This window comes from Pelophylax lessonae (genome assembly GCF_965119305.1).
Source record: "Pelophylax lessonae genome assembly, chromosome: 5".
In the NCBI taxonomy this organism is placed as follows: Eukaryota; Metazoa; Chordata; class Amphibia; order Anura; family Ranidae; genus Pelophylax; species Pelophylax lessonae.
The window spans coordinates 446512624-446525488 of record NC_138772.1 but is presented as its reverse complement, the minus strand read 5'-3'; the positions used below and the strand labels follow the sequence as shown (position 1 = coordinate 446525488).

Below are 12865 nucleotides of genomic sequence, written 5' to 3'. Positions count from 1 at the left end.
GCCCTCAGGCAATCAGAGATCATGGGGCCCCCTGTGTCCACACTCAAGCCACACAAAGCCCCACCTACAAATTGCAGCTCAGCTACATAGAGTGGGCATTTAAATATCTACCACAGCATAGCCTGCATGGAAGTTCCTGGCTTTTTTCTGTAGTGTGTAGCCTTTCATGGGGCCCCCTACTTACCCTGGGCCCTCGGGCAGTGCCCTAATCCCCGAATGGTCAGTCCACCCCTGCCTCCGTCATTTCTGGTTGCGGCTCAGCTGTGGCTTCGTCATGAATCAGCTGTAGCCGCATCACAAGTCCTACTGCGCATGCGCAGAATAGGTAGGGCATTTTGATAACATCGTAAGGGTCAGGCAAAAGTCCTAGTGTGCATGTGCCGGCGCATGCGCACCAACGGGTCGGGCAGCGGGATCTCTGATAACAAACATCCATCCAATCTCCATGGCCCACACTGCGCTGACAGAAATGACGTAGGTAGGGAAATCTGATGGGGTAGGGTTTTCTGATAGAACACCGGCAGCCTATACACTCCGGTAGATGCTATAATTAGTGGAGATTGTTTGTCTGCCTGCTAGTAACCAAAAACATGGCCGCCTCCAAGGCGGCGACAACTAGCGGGCGGACTACCAATCTGCACTAGTTATAGCATCTACCGGACTGTAAAGGCTGCCGGTGTTGTGTGAAAACAGCAAGTGGTCGAAATTTCCAATTATTCCTGGTGTACAGTCACCGGCAATAATGACGTTGGAGATCTCAGCAAGTTCGGCAGAACACCGTCCGCTGTTGTATAATGCAGCCACCATGTGAATAACCCTCAGCAGGGGTTTGAACCCCTAGTACAAACCATAAAGAAAATCAAGGATAATCACCAGGTACCAGTGCATCTCATAAAATTAGAATATCATCAAAAGGTTAATTTATTGTAGTATTCAATTCAAAAAGAGAAACTCGCATATTGTATTTAGATGTGTTACACACAGAGTGATATATTTCAAGCATTTCTTTCTTTTAATTTTGATGATTATGGCTTACAGCTAGTGAAAACACAAAATTTAATATCTCAATAAAAAAAGCATTTTTAATACAGAAATGGTGGCTTACTAAAAAGTATGTCCATGTACAGTAATAGTATGTATTCAATACTTGGTCATCGGCGTGGCATGGAGGCAATCAGCCTGTGGCACTGCTGAGGTGTTATGGAAGCCCAAGTTGCTTTGATAGCGGCCTTCAGCTCATCTGCATTGTTGGGTCTGGTGTCTCTCATCTTCCTCTTGACAATACTCCACAGATTCTCTATGGGGTTTAGGTCAGGCGAGTTTGCTTGCCAATCAAGCACAGTGATACCATGATCATTAAACCAGGTATTGGTATATTTGGCAGTGTGGGCGGGTGCCAAGTCCTGCTGCAAAATGAAATCAGCACCTCCATAAAGGGATGCATGAAGTGCTCTAGAATTTGGACCAACATCAGCAGATGACATGGTTCCCCAAATCATCATTGACTTAAATGTCTTAAAGTAGAACTTTAAGCAAACTTTTTTTTATTTTGGATACAAGGGAGGATTATAACTGCTGTCAGATTTTTTTTCGCTATCTGTGTCCCATTGTGGAGATTTACCTTCACTTCCTGTTCCATAGCAAAACAGGAAGTGAGAAGAAATCCCTGTAAATTATGGGAATTCCTTGAGGACCCCCAGGTCAACAGAATTAATGTCCCCATTGGACAATTTCCACTCTGTTACTTTACTGGCAAAACTTGAGATTTGCCTTACTTTCACTTTCAATGGATTTGGCGCAGGAAATGGTATTGGAGCCGTATCCATAGCAACATTTGTTGTTAGGACGGGCGCTGCCATAGAGACCTCCCCCATTGAGATGTGGCTGTGTGTATGCACCTGATTCCTCCTCATTTGTCCCTCATTTTGCTGCACTGATAGGTGGCACTGATGGGGACTGATAGGCGGCAATGAGAGGTGGCACTGATAGGTGGCACTAATAGCCAGGCCTGATGGGCACTGATGGAAACTGTTATGTGGCACTGATAGGCACTGGTAGGCAGCACTAATAAGTGACACTGATGATGAGTCTCTGATGGGCACTGATTGGCAGCACGGATAGGTGGCACTGGTGGACACTGATTAGCGGCACTGATAGGTGGCGCTGATGGGCATTAATATGTGGCACTAATGGCCACTAATTAGCAGCACTGGAGGGCACTGATTAGCAGCACTGATGGGCACTAAGTGGACCGATGTCCTTCTAACAGAAGCTGGGTATTGGCTCTCTTCTTTCCTTCATGCTGTCAACCTGAGGGGAAAAAAGCCTACCGTCTTTTGTTTACTTCCATGATCAGCTGTCATTGGCTGACAGTTTATCGCGTGGTAAAGGGCCCGCTGTGATTGGCCCTTTTCCCTGATCGGTGATCAGCTGAGATCCAAGGACTCGGCGATCACAGAGCGCGCCGAACGGGAGGACATCCATGTACGCCCTCCCGGCAAAGGAAGCCTGCACTCGGTCTGTCTTTCGGCTATAGCGTGGGCACCAAGCGGTTAAGGTATAAAAAAAGGCAAAACTTTTCTGCGTCTAAGCGACCTCCCCGCACAGATATACTGCAGCTGGGGCAGCCGCTCTGTGCCAGATCACATATCTAGTACATGATCTGACATGCCTGGGTCTGCGACGCCTGCGTGTGCTGCCACTGACCCACTCCCACTGTGATTGGACACAGCAGGAGCCTATCGCCAATCAGAGGGTCCGGCAGATCGCCATTCTGTGAGAGAAAAATGTGCTGATCCTGTGTTTCTGCTAAGCAGGAACACAGACCTTTACATTCCCCCAGTCAAAGCACCTCCCCCACAGTTAGCAAGCACACACTAGGGACACATTTTACCCTCTGAGCCGCCCTGATGTTAACCCCTTCACTGCCAGTGTCATTAGTACAGTGACAGTGCATATTTTTAGCACTGATCACTGTATTGGTGTCACTGGTCCGAAAAAAGTGTCAAAAACATCAGTTAGGTGTCTGCTTTGTCGGCCGCAATGTCGCAGTCCCGCTATAAGTCGCTGATCGCCGCCATTACTAGTAAAAAAAATAAATAAAAATATACCATAGTTTGCAGCCGCTATAACTTTTGTGCAAACCAATCAATATACACTTATTGGGATTTTTTTTTATCAAAAATATGTAGCAGAATACACATTGGCCTAGATGAAGAAGAAATCAGATTTTTTACATTTATTGGTTGTATTTTATATAAGTATATTTTTTTTTTTCAAAATTTTTGGTCTTTCTTTTGTATATAGCGCATAAAATAGAAACCGCACAGGTGATCAAATGCCACCAAAATAAAGCTCTATTTGTGGAGGGAGGACATAAATTGTATTTGGGCACAGCATCATACAACTGCGCAATTGTCGGTTAAAGTAATTCAGTGCCGTAGAGTTGAAGTGGTTAATGAAAAATGAAAAAAAAGTTTTGCTTGTAACTCTACAATAATGATTGCATTCCTCACTTCTAATCCTTCCTATAGATCTGCAGAGTACAGGCCAGAGAGGACAGCCTGATCCCCGCCCATAGGAACTACTATCAGTCCACTATACACAGAGTGACATGTCCGTGTCATCACAACACCATGACATGCCGCCGCACAACTGACACTTTGCAGCAGTGACGGAGTTAAGTGTCTGACCCGCCCCTCCCGCCGGAGACCCCGCCCCCCTGTGCCGTCAGCCGCCATTGTTCCGGAGTCCAGGGCTGATCGGTAGAATGGCGCTGTCCTATCTGCCCCGTGTGGAGCAATTATCCTCCAGGGTGATCCGGGTGTTGGGGTGTAACCCGGGTTCCATGACCTTGCAGGGTACCAACACCTACCTGGTGGGCACCGGGCGAAGGTAAACGGAGATGTGTGGGGAATAGAGCGCCCCTAGCGGACGCATGGTGTAACACAAAACACAGTCCTGGTATAGGGAGCTGTGACCACCTGTGTGTGGAAGTGCCAGTATGGCTGGAGTAGGGGGTCCTTGTAGCTGGACTCTGCACCCAACTATGTGTGTTCAGTATTGTCTTCTCTGCTGAGATGGTGAGGCTGGCATGTCATAGGACAGTGTAGAGGGGGAGGTGTACAATGGTGTAGTGTAAGGGAACAGTGTACAGGGGTGGGTGGGGAGTAATGTACTGGAGGGTCTTGTGTATATGGGGTAGACGGGGGCGTTAAATATAGGATGCAGTGTATAGGAGGGAAGTAGTTTAACCACTTCAGCTCCGGAAGGTTTTACCCTCTTAATGACGAGGCCATTTTTTGCTTTTTGCCACTGCGTTACTTTAACTAAAAATTGTGCGGTCGTGCGACGCTGTACCCAAATACAGTTGATGTCCTTTTTTTTTCCCCACAAATTTTTATTGGTGGAATTTGATCTGTGACAGGCACACAGAGGACGGTGTTTCAGCTTAGCTGAGACACACAATCTCGCTGTGCCTGTCTGACAGAAGAGCCATCTGCTTTGTTTACATAGGCAGGCGGCTCTCCTGTCAGTTTCTCTGAAGATTGCGGGAGGCCGGCAGCAATCGAGCCCGCTCCTCCCGCAGTCTGGCTCCCGCTGTGTCTAATCACAGTGGTAGCATGCGCCTCAGAGACCGCGTGCACATAATCCCATACATGTACGGGATTATGCGCAGGCGAGCCGCCCGGCCGCAGTAAATCTGCGTGGGGCGGTCAGGAAGTGGTTAAGTAAGGGGGGGGGGTGCATTGTACAAGGGGAAAGTAGCATACAGGAATGTGGTGCACAAGGGGGGGAAGCATTGTATGGGGGGTGCAGTGTATAGGGGAGGAAGTAGTTTGCAGGGGGGGGGGGGGTTTCATTGTACAGGGGGTTTAGTATATGTGTGTTGGAAAGGAGGGGGGTATTGTATAAAACGGGGGAAGTAGGGTAATAGGGAAGTAGGGTATGGGAGGTCCATTGTACAGGGGGGGGGGGGGGGGAGTAGTTTACAGGAGAGCACAAGTGCATTGTACATGGGGAAATAGTTTGCAGGCGGTGCAGTGTACTGGGGAAAAGTAGTTTACAGAAGGGTCTAGTGTACAGGGGGATGCAGTGTACAGGGGGATGCAATGTACAAGGGGTGCAGTGTAGAGGGATGCAATGTACAAGGGGTGCAGTGTACAGGGGGATGCAATGTACAAGGGGTGCAATGTAGAGGGATGCAATGTACAAGGGGTGCAGTGTACAGGGGGATGCAATGTACAAGGGGTGCAGTGTACAGGGGGATGCAATGTAAAGGGGTGCAGTGTACAAGGGGTGCAATGTACAAGGGGTGCAGTGTACAAGGGGATGCAATGTACAAGGGGTGCAGTGTACAAGGGGATGCAATGTAAAGGGGTGCAGTGTACAGGGGGATGCAATGTACAAGGGGTGCAGTGTACAAGGGGATGCAATGTACAAGGGGTGCAGTGTACAAGGGGATGCAATGTAAAGGGGTGCAGTGTACAGGGGGATGCAATGTACAAGGGGTGCAGTGTATAGGGGGATGCAATGTATAGGGGGATGCAATGTAAAGGGGTGCAGTGTACAGGGGGATGCAATGTACAAGGGGTGCAGTGTACAAGGGGATGCAATGTAAAGGGGTGCAGTGTACAGGGGGATGCAATGTACAAGGGGTGCAATGTACAAGGGGTGCAATGTACAAGGGGTGCAGTGTACAGGGGGATGCAATGTACAAGGGGTGCAGTGTACAGGGGGATGCAATGTACAGGGGGGTGCAGTGTACAGGGGGATGCAATGTACAAGGGGTGCAGTGTACAGAGGGATGCAATGTACAATGGGGTGCAGTGTACAGGGGGATGCAATGTACAATGGGGTGCAGTGTACAGGGGGATGCAATGTACAAGGGGTGCAGTGTATAGCCATGGCCAAAAGTTTTTGAGAATGACACAAATATTCATTTTCATAAAGTCTGCTACCTCAGTTTTTATTATGCCAATTTGCATATACTCCAGAAGTTATGAAGAGTGATTAGATGTATTGCAATTAATTGCAAAGTCCCTCATTGCAATAAAAATGAACTTAATCCCCCCAAAAAAAACATTTCCACTGCATTTGTGAAGAAGGCTTCAGAGCACCCAGGAAAGTCCAGCAAGTGCCAGGACCGTCTCCTACAGTTGATTCAGCTGTGGGATTGGGGCACCACCAATGCAAAGCTTGCTCAGGAATGGCAGCAGGCAGGTGTGAGGTCATCAGCACACGCAGTGAGGAGAAGACTTTTGGAGGATGGCCAAGTGACAAGAAGCACAGCAAAGAAGCCACATCAGGAACAGACTGATATTCTGCAAAAGGTACAGAGATTGGACTGCTGAAAACTGGTATAAGTCATTTTCTCTGATGAATCCCTTTTCCGATTGTTTGGAGCATCCAGACAAAAACCTTGTCCAGAGAAGAAAAGGTGAGCACTACCATCAGCCCTGTGTCATGCCAACAGTAAAGCATCCTGAGACCATTCATGTGTGGGGTCGCTTCTCAGCCAAGGAAGTGGGCTCACTCACAAATTTTGCCTAAGAACACAGCCATGAATAAAGAATGGTACAAAAACATCCTCCGAGCAACTCTCCCAACCATTCAAGAACAGTTTGATGAACAATGCCTTTTCCAGCATGATGGAACACCTTGCCATAAGGCAAAAGGGATAACTTAAGGCCCGTACACACGAGTCGAAATTCGGCCGGGAATTTTCTTTCCGACGACCGATCTGCCGATTTTCGGCTTGTTAGTATGATGCTTCCGACAACCGACTCGGCCGAAAAAAATCTGGTATATAAAATTTTTGTCCTCCGTCAAAACACGGCCGATTTTCCGTCAGTCAGTACAGATTTCGACAGGGAAAAATCTTATGAGCAAGACTGGGCATGCTCAGAGAAGAAAGAACACAAAGAAAGCAAACCAACACATAACATCACTTCTGAAGTAGAATTTTGTCATGCGGGAAAATTCGTGTGCAGTCTAGAGCACATTCCAACCAACAAAACACCACTCTGGACAAAAGCTGGACGACCGGTCGGCGGAAATTCGTTGCGTGTGTACTAGGCTTAAGTGGCTTAAATGTTGGTTCCATAGCCAGGAAACTCCCCAGGCTTTAACCCCATTGAGAACTTGTGGCCAATCCTCAAGAGTTTTGGCAAACCCCAAGCTTTGATTATGTAAGAATGGGCAGCTATCAGTCAGGATGTGGCCCAGAAGTGACAGCATGCCAGGGCCAATTGCAGAGGTCTTGAAAAAGAAGGGTCAATACTGCATATGCATACTCTTTGCATTAACTTCATGTAGTTGTCAAAAAAGCCTTTGACACAAATGAAATGCTTGTAAGTATACTATAGTTACATCTGACAAAAAGATCTAAAAACACAAGCAGCAGACTTTGTGAAAATGAATATTTGTGTAATTCTCAAAACTTTTGGCCATGGCTGTAAAGGGGGAAGTAGTGTAGGTAGTTTACAGGGGGTGAGGTGTGCCATGGGGTAGTACTTTATGGGGGGGTGCATAGTATATAAGGAGGGAAGAAGGGTACATGGTAGGGGGGAGTAGTGTACAGGGGGTGCAGTGTAGAAGGGGTAAGTAGTGTAAATGGGGGGGGGGTAGTGTACAAGGGGTGCATTGTACAGGGCGGGAGTAGTGTAGCAGGGTGCAGTGTGCTTTGCTGTCAGAATCAGTATATGAAGCACTTCGCATGGATGAACATTAAACTAGATCTTATGGATCAGTGTAAACTACAATCCTTATGTTGCCCATACTTGTAGCAATTCTAAATACTTGCTGCCAGCTTGGAATGTAATGACTGAACAGATCAGTGCAATGTAATGCCAACCGTTCCTATTGAACCTGTAAGAACTGAAACATTTGGATATAGATTGACACATCCATTTAGCTATTTTTGATGGCTGGTTGAATTTGTTACATTATGTGCTGTCATTTTGTGACAATTTAATAAAGCTAAAAAAAAAAAAAAGTAAACAGTGCAATGTGTTGTAACAACGCATCTCACCCAAGACAACACACACAAGTGTGCATGTGTTATAGTGTGCAGGCTGCTGTGATTGTACACGTAATACCTTTAAAGTGGATGTAAACCCTCATAAATACCCAGTGAAGGGAACAGCTTCAGATGATACACAGAGATGAAACAGATCTCCCTCCTTGAGTTTTACATGCATATCTGCTGTCTTCAGCCCTATATACAGGCATACCCCGTTTTAAGTACACTCACTTTACGTACACTCGCGAGTACAGACACAGCCTGGTCAGCTTTGCATGGCACTACTCCCGGTTTTTAACATTGGCGTCTATGGGAAATCTTGGTCAGCTTGACATGGCACTGCTCCCAAACCATAAGTGACAGGGATACCAAACTTGGGGAGCACTGAGAGGGGACCCAGGACTACAACATATCCTATTTGTGGCTGGCCAGCTTGCCTAGGTAATCTACCATGTCATAGTCCTGGATCCCCTTAACATGCTCCCCAAGCTTGGTGTCCTTGTCACTTATGGTTTGGGAGCAGTGCCATGTCAAGCTGACCAAGAATTCCTATGGAGCTAGTGTATTTACATGCATTGAGAAATGAAAAAAGGTATTGCTTCACTTTAAGTACATTTTTGTTTTACATACATTCTCTTGTCCCAATGTGTACTTAAAATTGGGGTATGCCTGTATTCTTCACATCATGTTAGAGATTTTCCCTTCCTGTTGAGCACTGGGAGTGTAGTTAGGCCTAAGGCCCCTTTCGCACACGGAGTCCGTTTTTCTCAGCGGGGGATCGATCTGCCGATCCCCCGCTGAGCAGGAGGATGACAGCTGTGTCTCCACGCTGTGTGCCATGCATCTCTATGGGGGAAATCGGATGGGAACGGACCGTCGGTCCGTTCTCATCCGATCCGCTGGACGGATGGAAAATAGAGTTTCCATCCGTCCAGATTTGACGGATCGGATGTCAGCGGACATATCTCCGCTGACATCCGATGCCCCATAGGGAAGCAGGGGGGGACCATTCAGATCTGTCAAAAAAAAAACAGACAGGCGGATCTGAATGGTCCGCCTGTGTGAAAGAGCCCTTGCAGTGTGTGACAGCTGATTGGAGGAAAGGCACACACCCCGACTCCACATAGGCAGAGGAAGGAAGAGCTGTGCTGTGACAAGACCAGCTGTCTGCTAATCTGTTTATAGCAACCTCCCACAACACAAATTTCAGCCTGGTTTTTATCTCAGTTGAAGGAGAAGCTACCAGAAGCTTGTCAGAAGCTATCATGCTGATAACAGAAGAACTGAGCAGGAGAAAGAAACAGGACTTGAGCTTTCGACAGAGATAAGAAAACACTGCAGATAGATGTGCTTAGGTCAAATTTCATGAATCACACTGGTTTACATCCACTCTAATATATCTTTCTATTTGTTTTTGTAGGAGAATACTTATAGATACGGGAGAGCCTTCTATTCCAGAATATATTAGCAATTTGAAGCAAGTACTTAATAAATCCAGCATGGCGATCCAGGAAATAATCGTGACTCACTGGCACCATGACCATTCTGGTGGTATAACAGATATATGCAGAGATATTTTAAATGGTAGGTGCAAAGTCTTTCCCAACCCAAAATGTTTTGAGTGGTAAGCAGTAAGAATCTCTGTCAGGTTTTCATTGCTGTATGTGTCTGTGACTGAAAGTGATGGAAAAGTCAACAACTTTGAGTGGTTATCAATGGAGACCGCTGTCTAAGAAGAGAAGAAAACTTTTCCTTCACTTTAGAGAGATTTTATCTTGCTTCCTATTGTCTCTACAGAACAGGAAATCTCACTAATGGGGCACCAATGGCAAAAGAACTGACAGGGTTTTAATTAATTTTAAAAATAAAATTTTCTCCTTCACTGATGTGCGCTGATGAGGCGGCACTGATGGGCACTGATAGGCTACACTGATGGGCACTGATAGGCTACACTGATGGGCACTGGTAGGCTGCACTGATGAGGTGGCACTTATGGGCACTGATGAGGTGGCACTGATGAGGAGGTACTAATATGCCGCACTGCTGGGCACTGAGAGGCGGCACTGCTGGGCACTGAGAGGCGGCACTGCTGGGCACTGAGAGGCGGCACTGCTGGGCACTAAGAGGCGGCACTGCTGGACACTAATGGGTGGCACTGATGGACACTGACGGGTGGCACTGATGGGCGGCACTGATGGGCAGCACCATCAGTGTCCACACTCAGTGCCCATAGTGCTGCCAGTCAGTGCTCATCAGTGCCTAGATGAGCAGGCACTGACTGGCAGCACTATGGGCACTGATGGGGGGGCACTGATGGCGGGCACTGATGGTGGGCATTTAGTGTATTTTATTTACCTTGTGTAATCAGGGCACTGGTGATCAGTGCCCTGATTACATTCCTCTGTGTCCCCGAACGGCTGATCGGCTCTGCTCCTTCCTCACACTGCAGTCTCTGTGTAAGGAAGGAGAGCTGGCGATGAGAGATGATCTCATATGTTTACATATGAGATCATCTCTCATTGCATGGGCCGATCACGTGGTAAATGTGACACAGATTTTCCCTGATGCGCGCTCGCGGGAGCACGCGGGGAGCCTGTCTCTGGGAGGCCGTATAAAGACGGCCTCCCGGAAATTCGAGTCCGCGCTGCAGCCGCACTTCGGCTATAGCGCGGATCTGAAGAAGTTAAGTAAGGGTTATAACCCCCGTCAGTTTTTTTTTTTTTTTTTTTTCTCTCCACCATCTGTGTCCCATTGTGGAGATTTCCCTTCACCTCCTGTCCCATAGCCAAACAGGGAGTGGGAGGAAATCCCTGCAAATTATGGGAATTCCTTAGAGACCCCCAGGTCATCAGAATCCCCATTGGACGATTTCCCCTCTTTTACTTTTCTAGGGACAACCCAAAATTTGGGATTTTATTTTACTTTCTCTTTCAATGATGATGGTAAACAGGACAAATCGAGAGGCTGAATCTTCCTAACGGGGGCACAGACAGCAATAAAAATTTACAGGGGTTCTAATCCCTCTCCACTCTGCCCAAACCCCAAAAAAAGTTTTCCCTTTAGGCTCCATGCGATTCCTGTGACTTGCAATGGCACCCCAAACGCGCTGCCACGATTGTCACCAGACGAATCGCGGTAAAATCGTGCAAACAGAATCGCGGGACGCCGGTCGCCCAAAAGAAGTACAAGAACTTCTTTTGGGCAACAGGCATCCCACGATTTTACCGCAATTCATCAGGCGACATTCGCAGCAATATTGTGCCGCTTTTGGGGTGCCATTGCAAGTCACGGGAATTGCACAGGCCTTCCATGACTTGCAGTGGTTAGGGATCACGGGCAGAATCGTGACAATTCTGCCCGCAATCTGAACACCTATATGTGAATGGAGCCATAGGTATACTTTAACCGCTTAAAGACAAGCTGCTGCAGATATACTGTGGCCAGCTGGCTCTCCTGCGCAAACCGTCTTACCTGTACGGCGGGAGCAGGTTTCGGGCGCGCCCGCTCTCTAACCCTGCAGCTAAGCAACGGGTCACTGCAGGGACTGACAGAAGGTGGTGTGCCATTGTAAACACGGCACACCGCTCATCTGTCACTGATTGAAACAGGGCTCCTGTGTTCCTGTTATTTTGGAACACAGGAGCCTTGTTTGCATCCACCAAATCTGGCTCCAACACAGTTAGAATCACCCCTAGGTACACATTTAACCCTTTGATCGCCCCTGGTGTTAACCCCTTCCCTGCCAGTGTCATTATTACAGTAACAGTGCATATTTTTAGCACGGATTACTGTAGTAAGGTCACTGGTCCCCCCTAAAGTGTCAAAAATGTCAGTTAGGGGTCCGATCTGTCCGCCGCAATGTCACAATCCCGCTAAAAATCGCAGATCACCGCCATTACTAGTAAAAAAAATAAATAAAAATGACAAATCTCTCCACTAGTTTGTAGACGCGTTACTTTTTGCGCAAACCAATCAAAATACACTTATTGGGAGCTTGTTTACCACAAATATGTGGCAAAATACAAATTGGCCAAAAATGATTAAAAAAATTAGATTTTTAATTTTTTTTTTTATTGGGAATGTTATCTAGCAGAAAGTGAAAAATACCGTTTTTTTTTTTTTTTTTTCAAAATTGACGCGTTTTTTTGTTTATAGCACATAACCAAAAAACCGCAGAGGTGATTAAATACCGCCAAAAGAAAGCCCTGTTTGTGGGGAAACAAAGGGCGTCAATTTTATTTGGGTACAGCGTCGCACAACCACCCAGTTGTCAGTTAAAATAACGCAGTGGCGAATCGCAAAAAATGGCCTGGTCATTAAGGGGGCAAATCCTTCGGGTCCAGAAGTGGTTAAGGTCAAAGACTTTTGAGTGTATCTCCACCTCCAAACTCCTCCTCTGGAGATTGGCTCCTCCTGCTGTCAATCACAGCCAGTGAGGAGAGAGAGGGAGTGGGGCTGAGCCAGCTCAGTGTGTCAAGAGACCCGGGAGCAAGCATACGCGAATGCCCCCATAGCAGCCTGCTTGCTATGGGGGTACTCAGTGGGGGGAGGAGCCAGGAGTGCCGGTGGGGAACCCAAGAAGAGTAGAAACCATTGCACAGAGCAGGTAAGTATGACATGTTTGTCATTTAAAAAATTTTTGCAATCCCTTGACAAAATTGTGAATGTCCAATCCTTACATTCTAGCAATCTGGGGGTGTTTGTACTGGAAGAGTTCTGGTTCCTGGATATTTTTTTTTTTTTTTTTGTAGCAAATTACTAGTAGTTGCTCATAGAGTGTATCTTATGTAATGATAAACTAAAATATTGTCATTCTTTAGTTGTTCTATACATAGAATAATT

General features: G+C 46.9%; 1 protein-coding gene across 1 annotated transcript in view; it reads left to right on the top strand.

Annotated features, from left to right (window-relative positions):
• The first annotated feature begins 3725 nt into the window (after nucleotides 1-3725).
• Nucleotides 3726-12865, top strand: part of LACTB2 (lactamase beta 2) — a 35202-nt gene continuing 26062 nt past the window's right edge. The window contains exons 1-2 of the mRNA XM_082257289.1: nucleotides 3726-3894; nucleotides 9444-9607. Coding sequence (XP_082113415.1) covers nucleotides 3770-3894; nucleotides 9444-9607 — 289 coding nt within the window. The 5' untranslated portion in view covers nucleotides 3726-3769. The remainder of the gene's footprint in view (nucleotides 3895-9443; nucleotides 9608-12865) is intronic.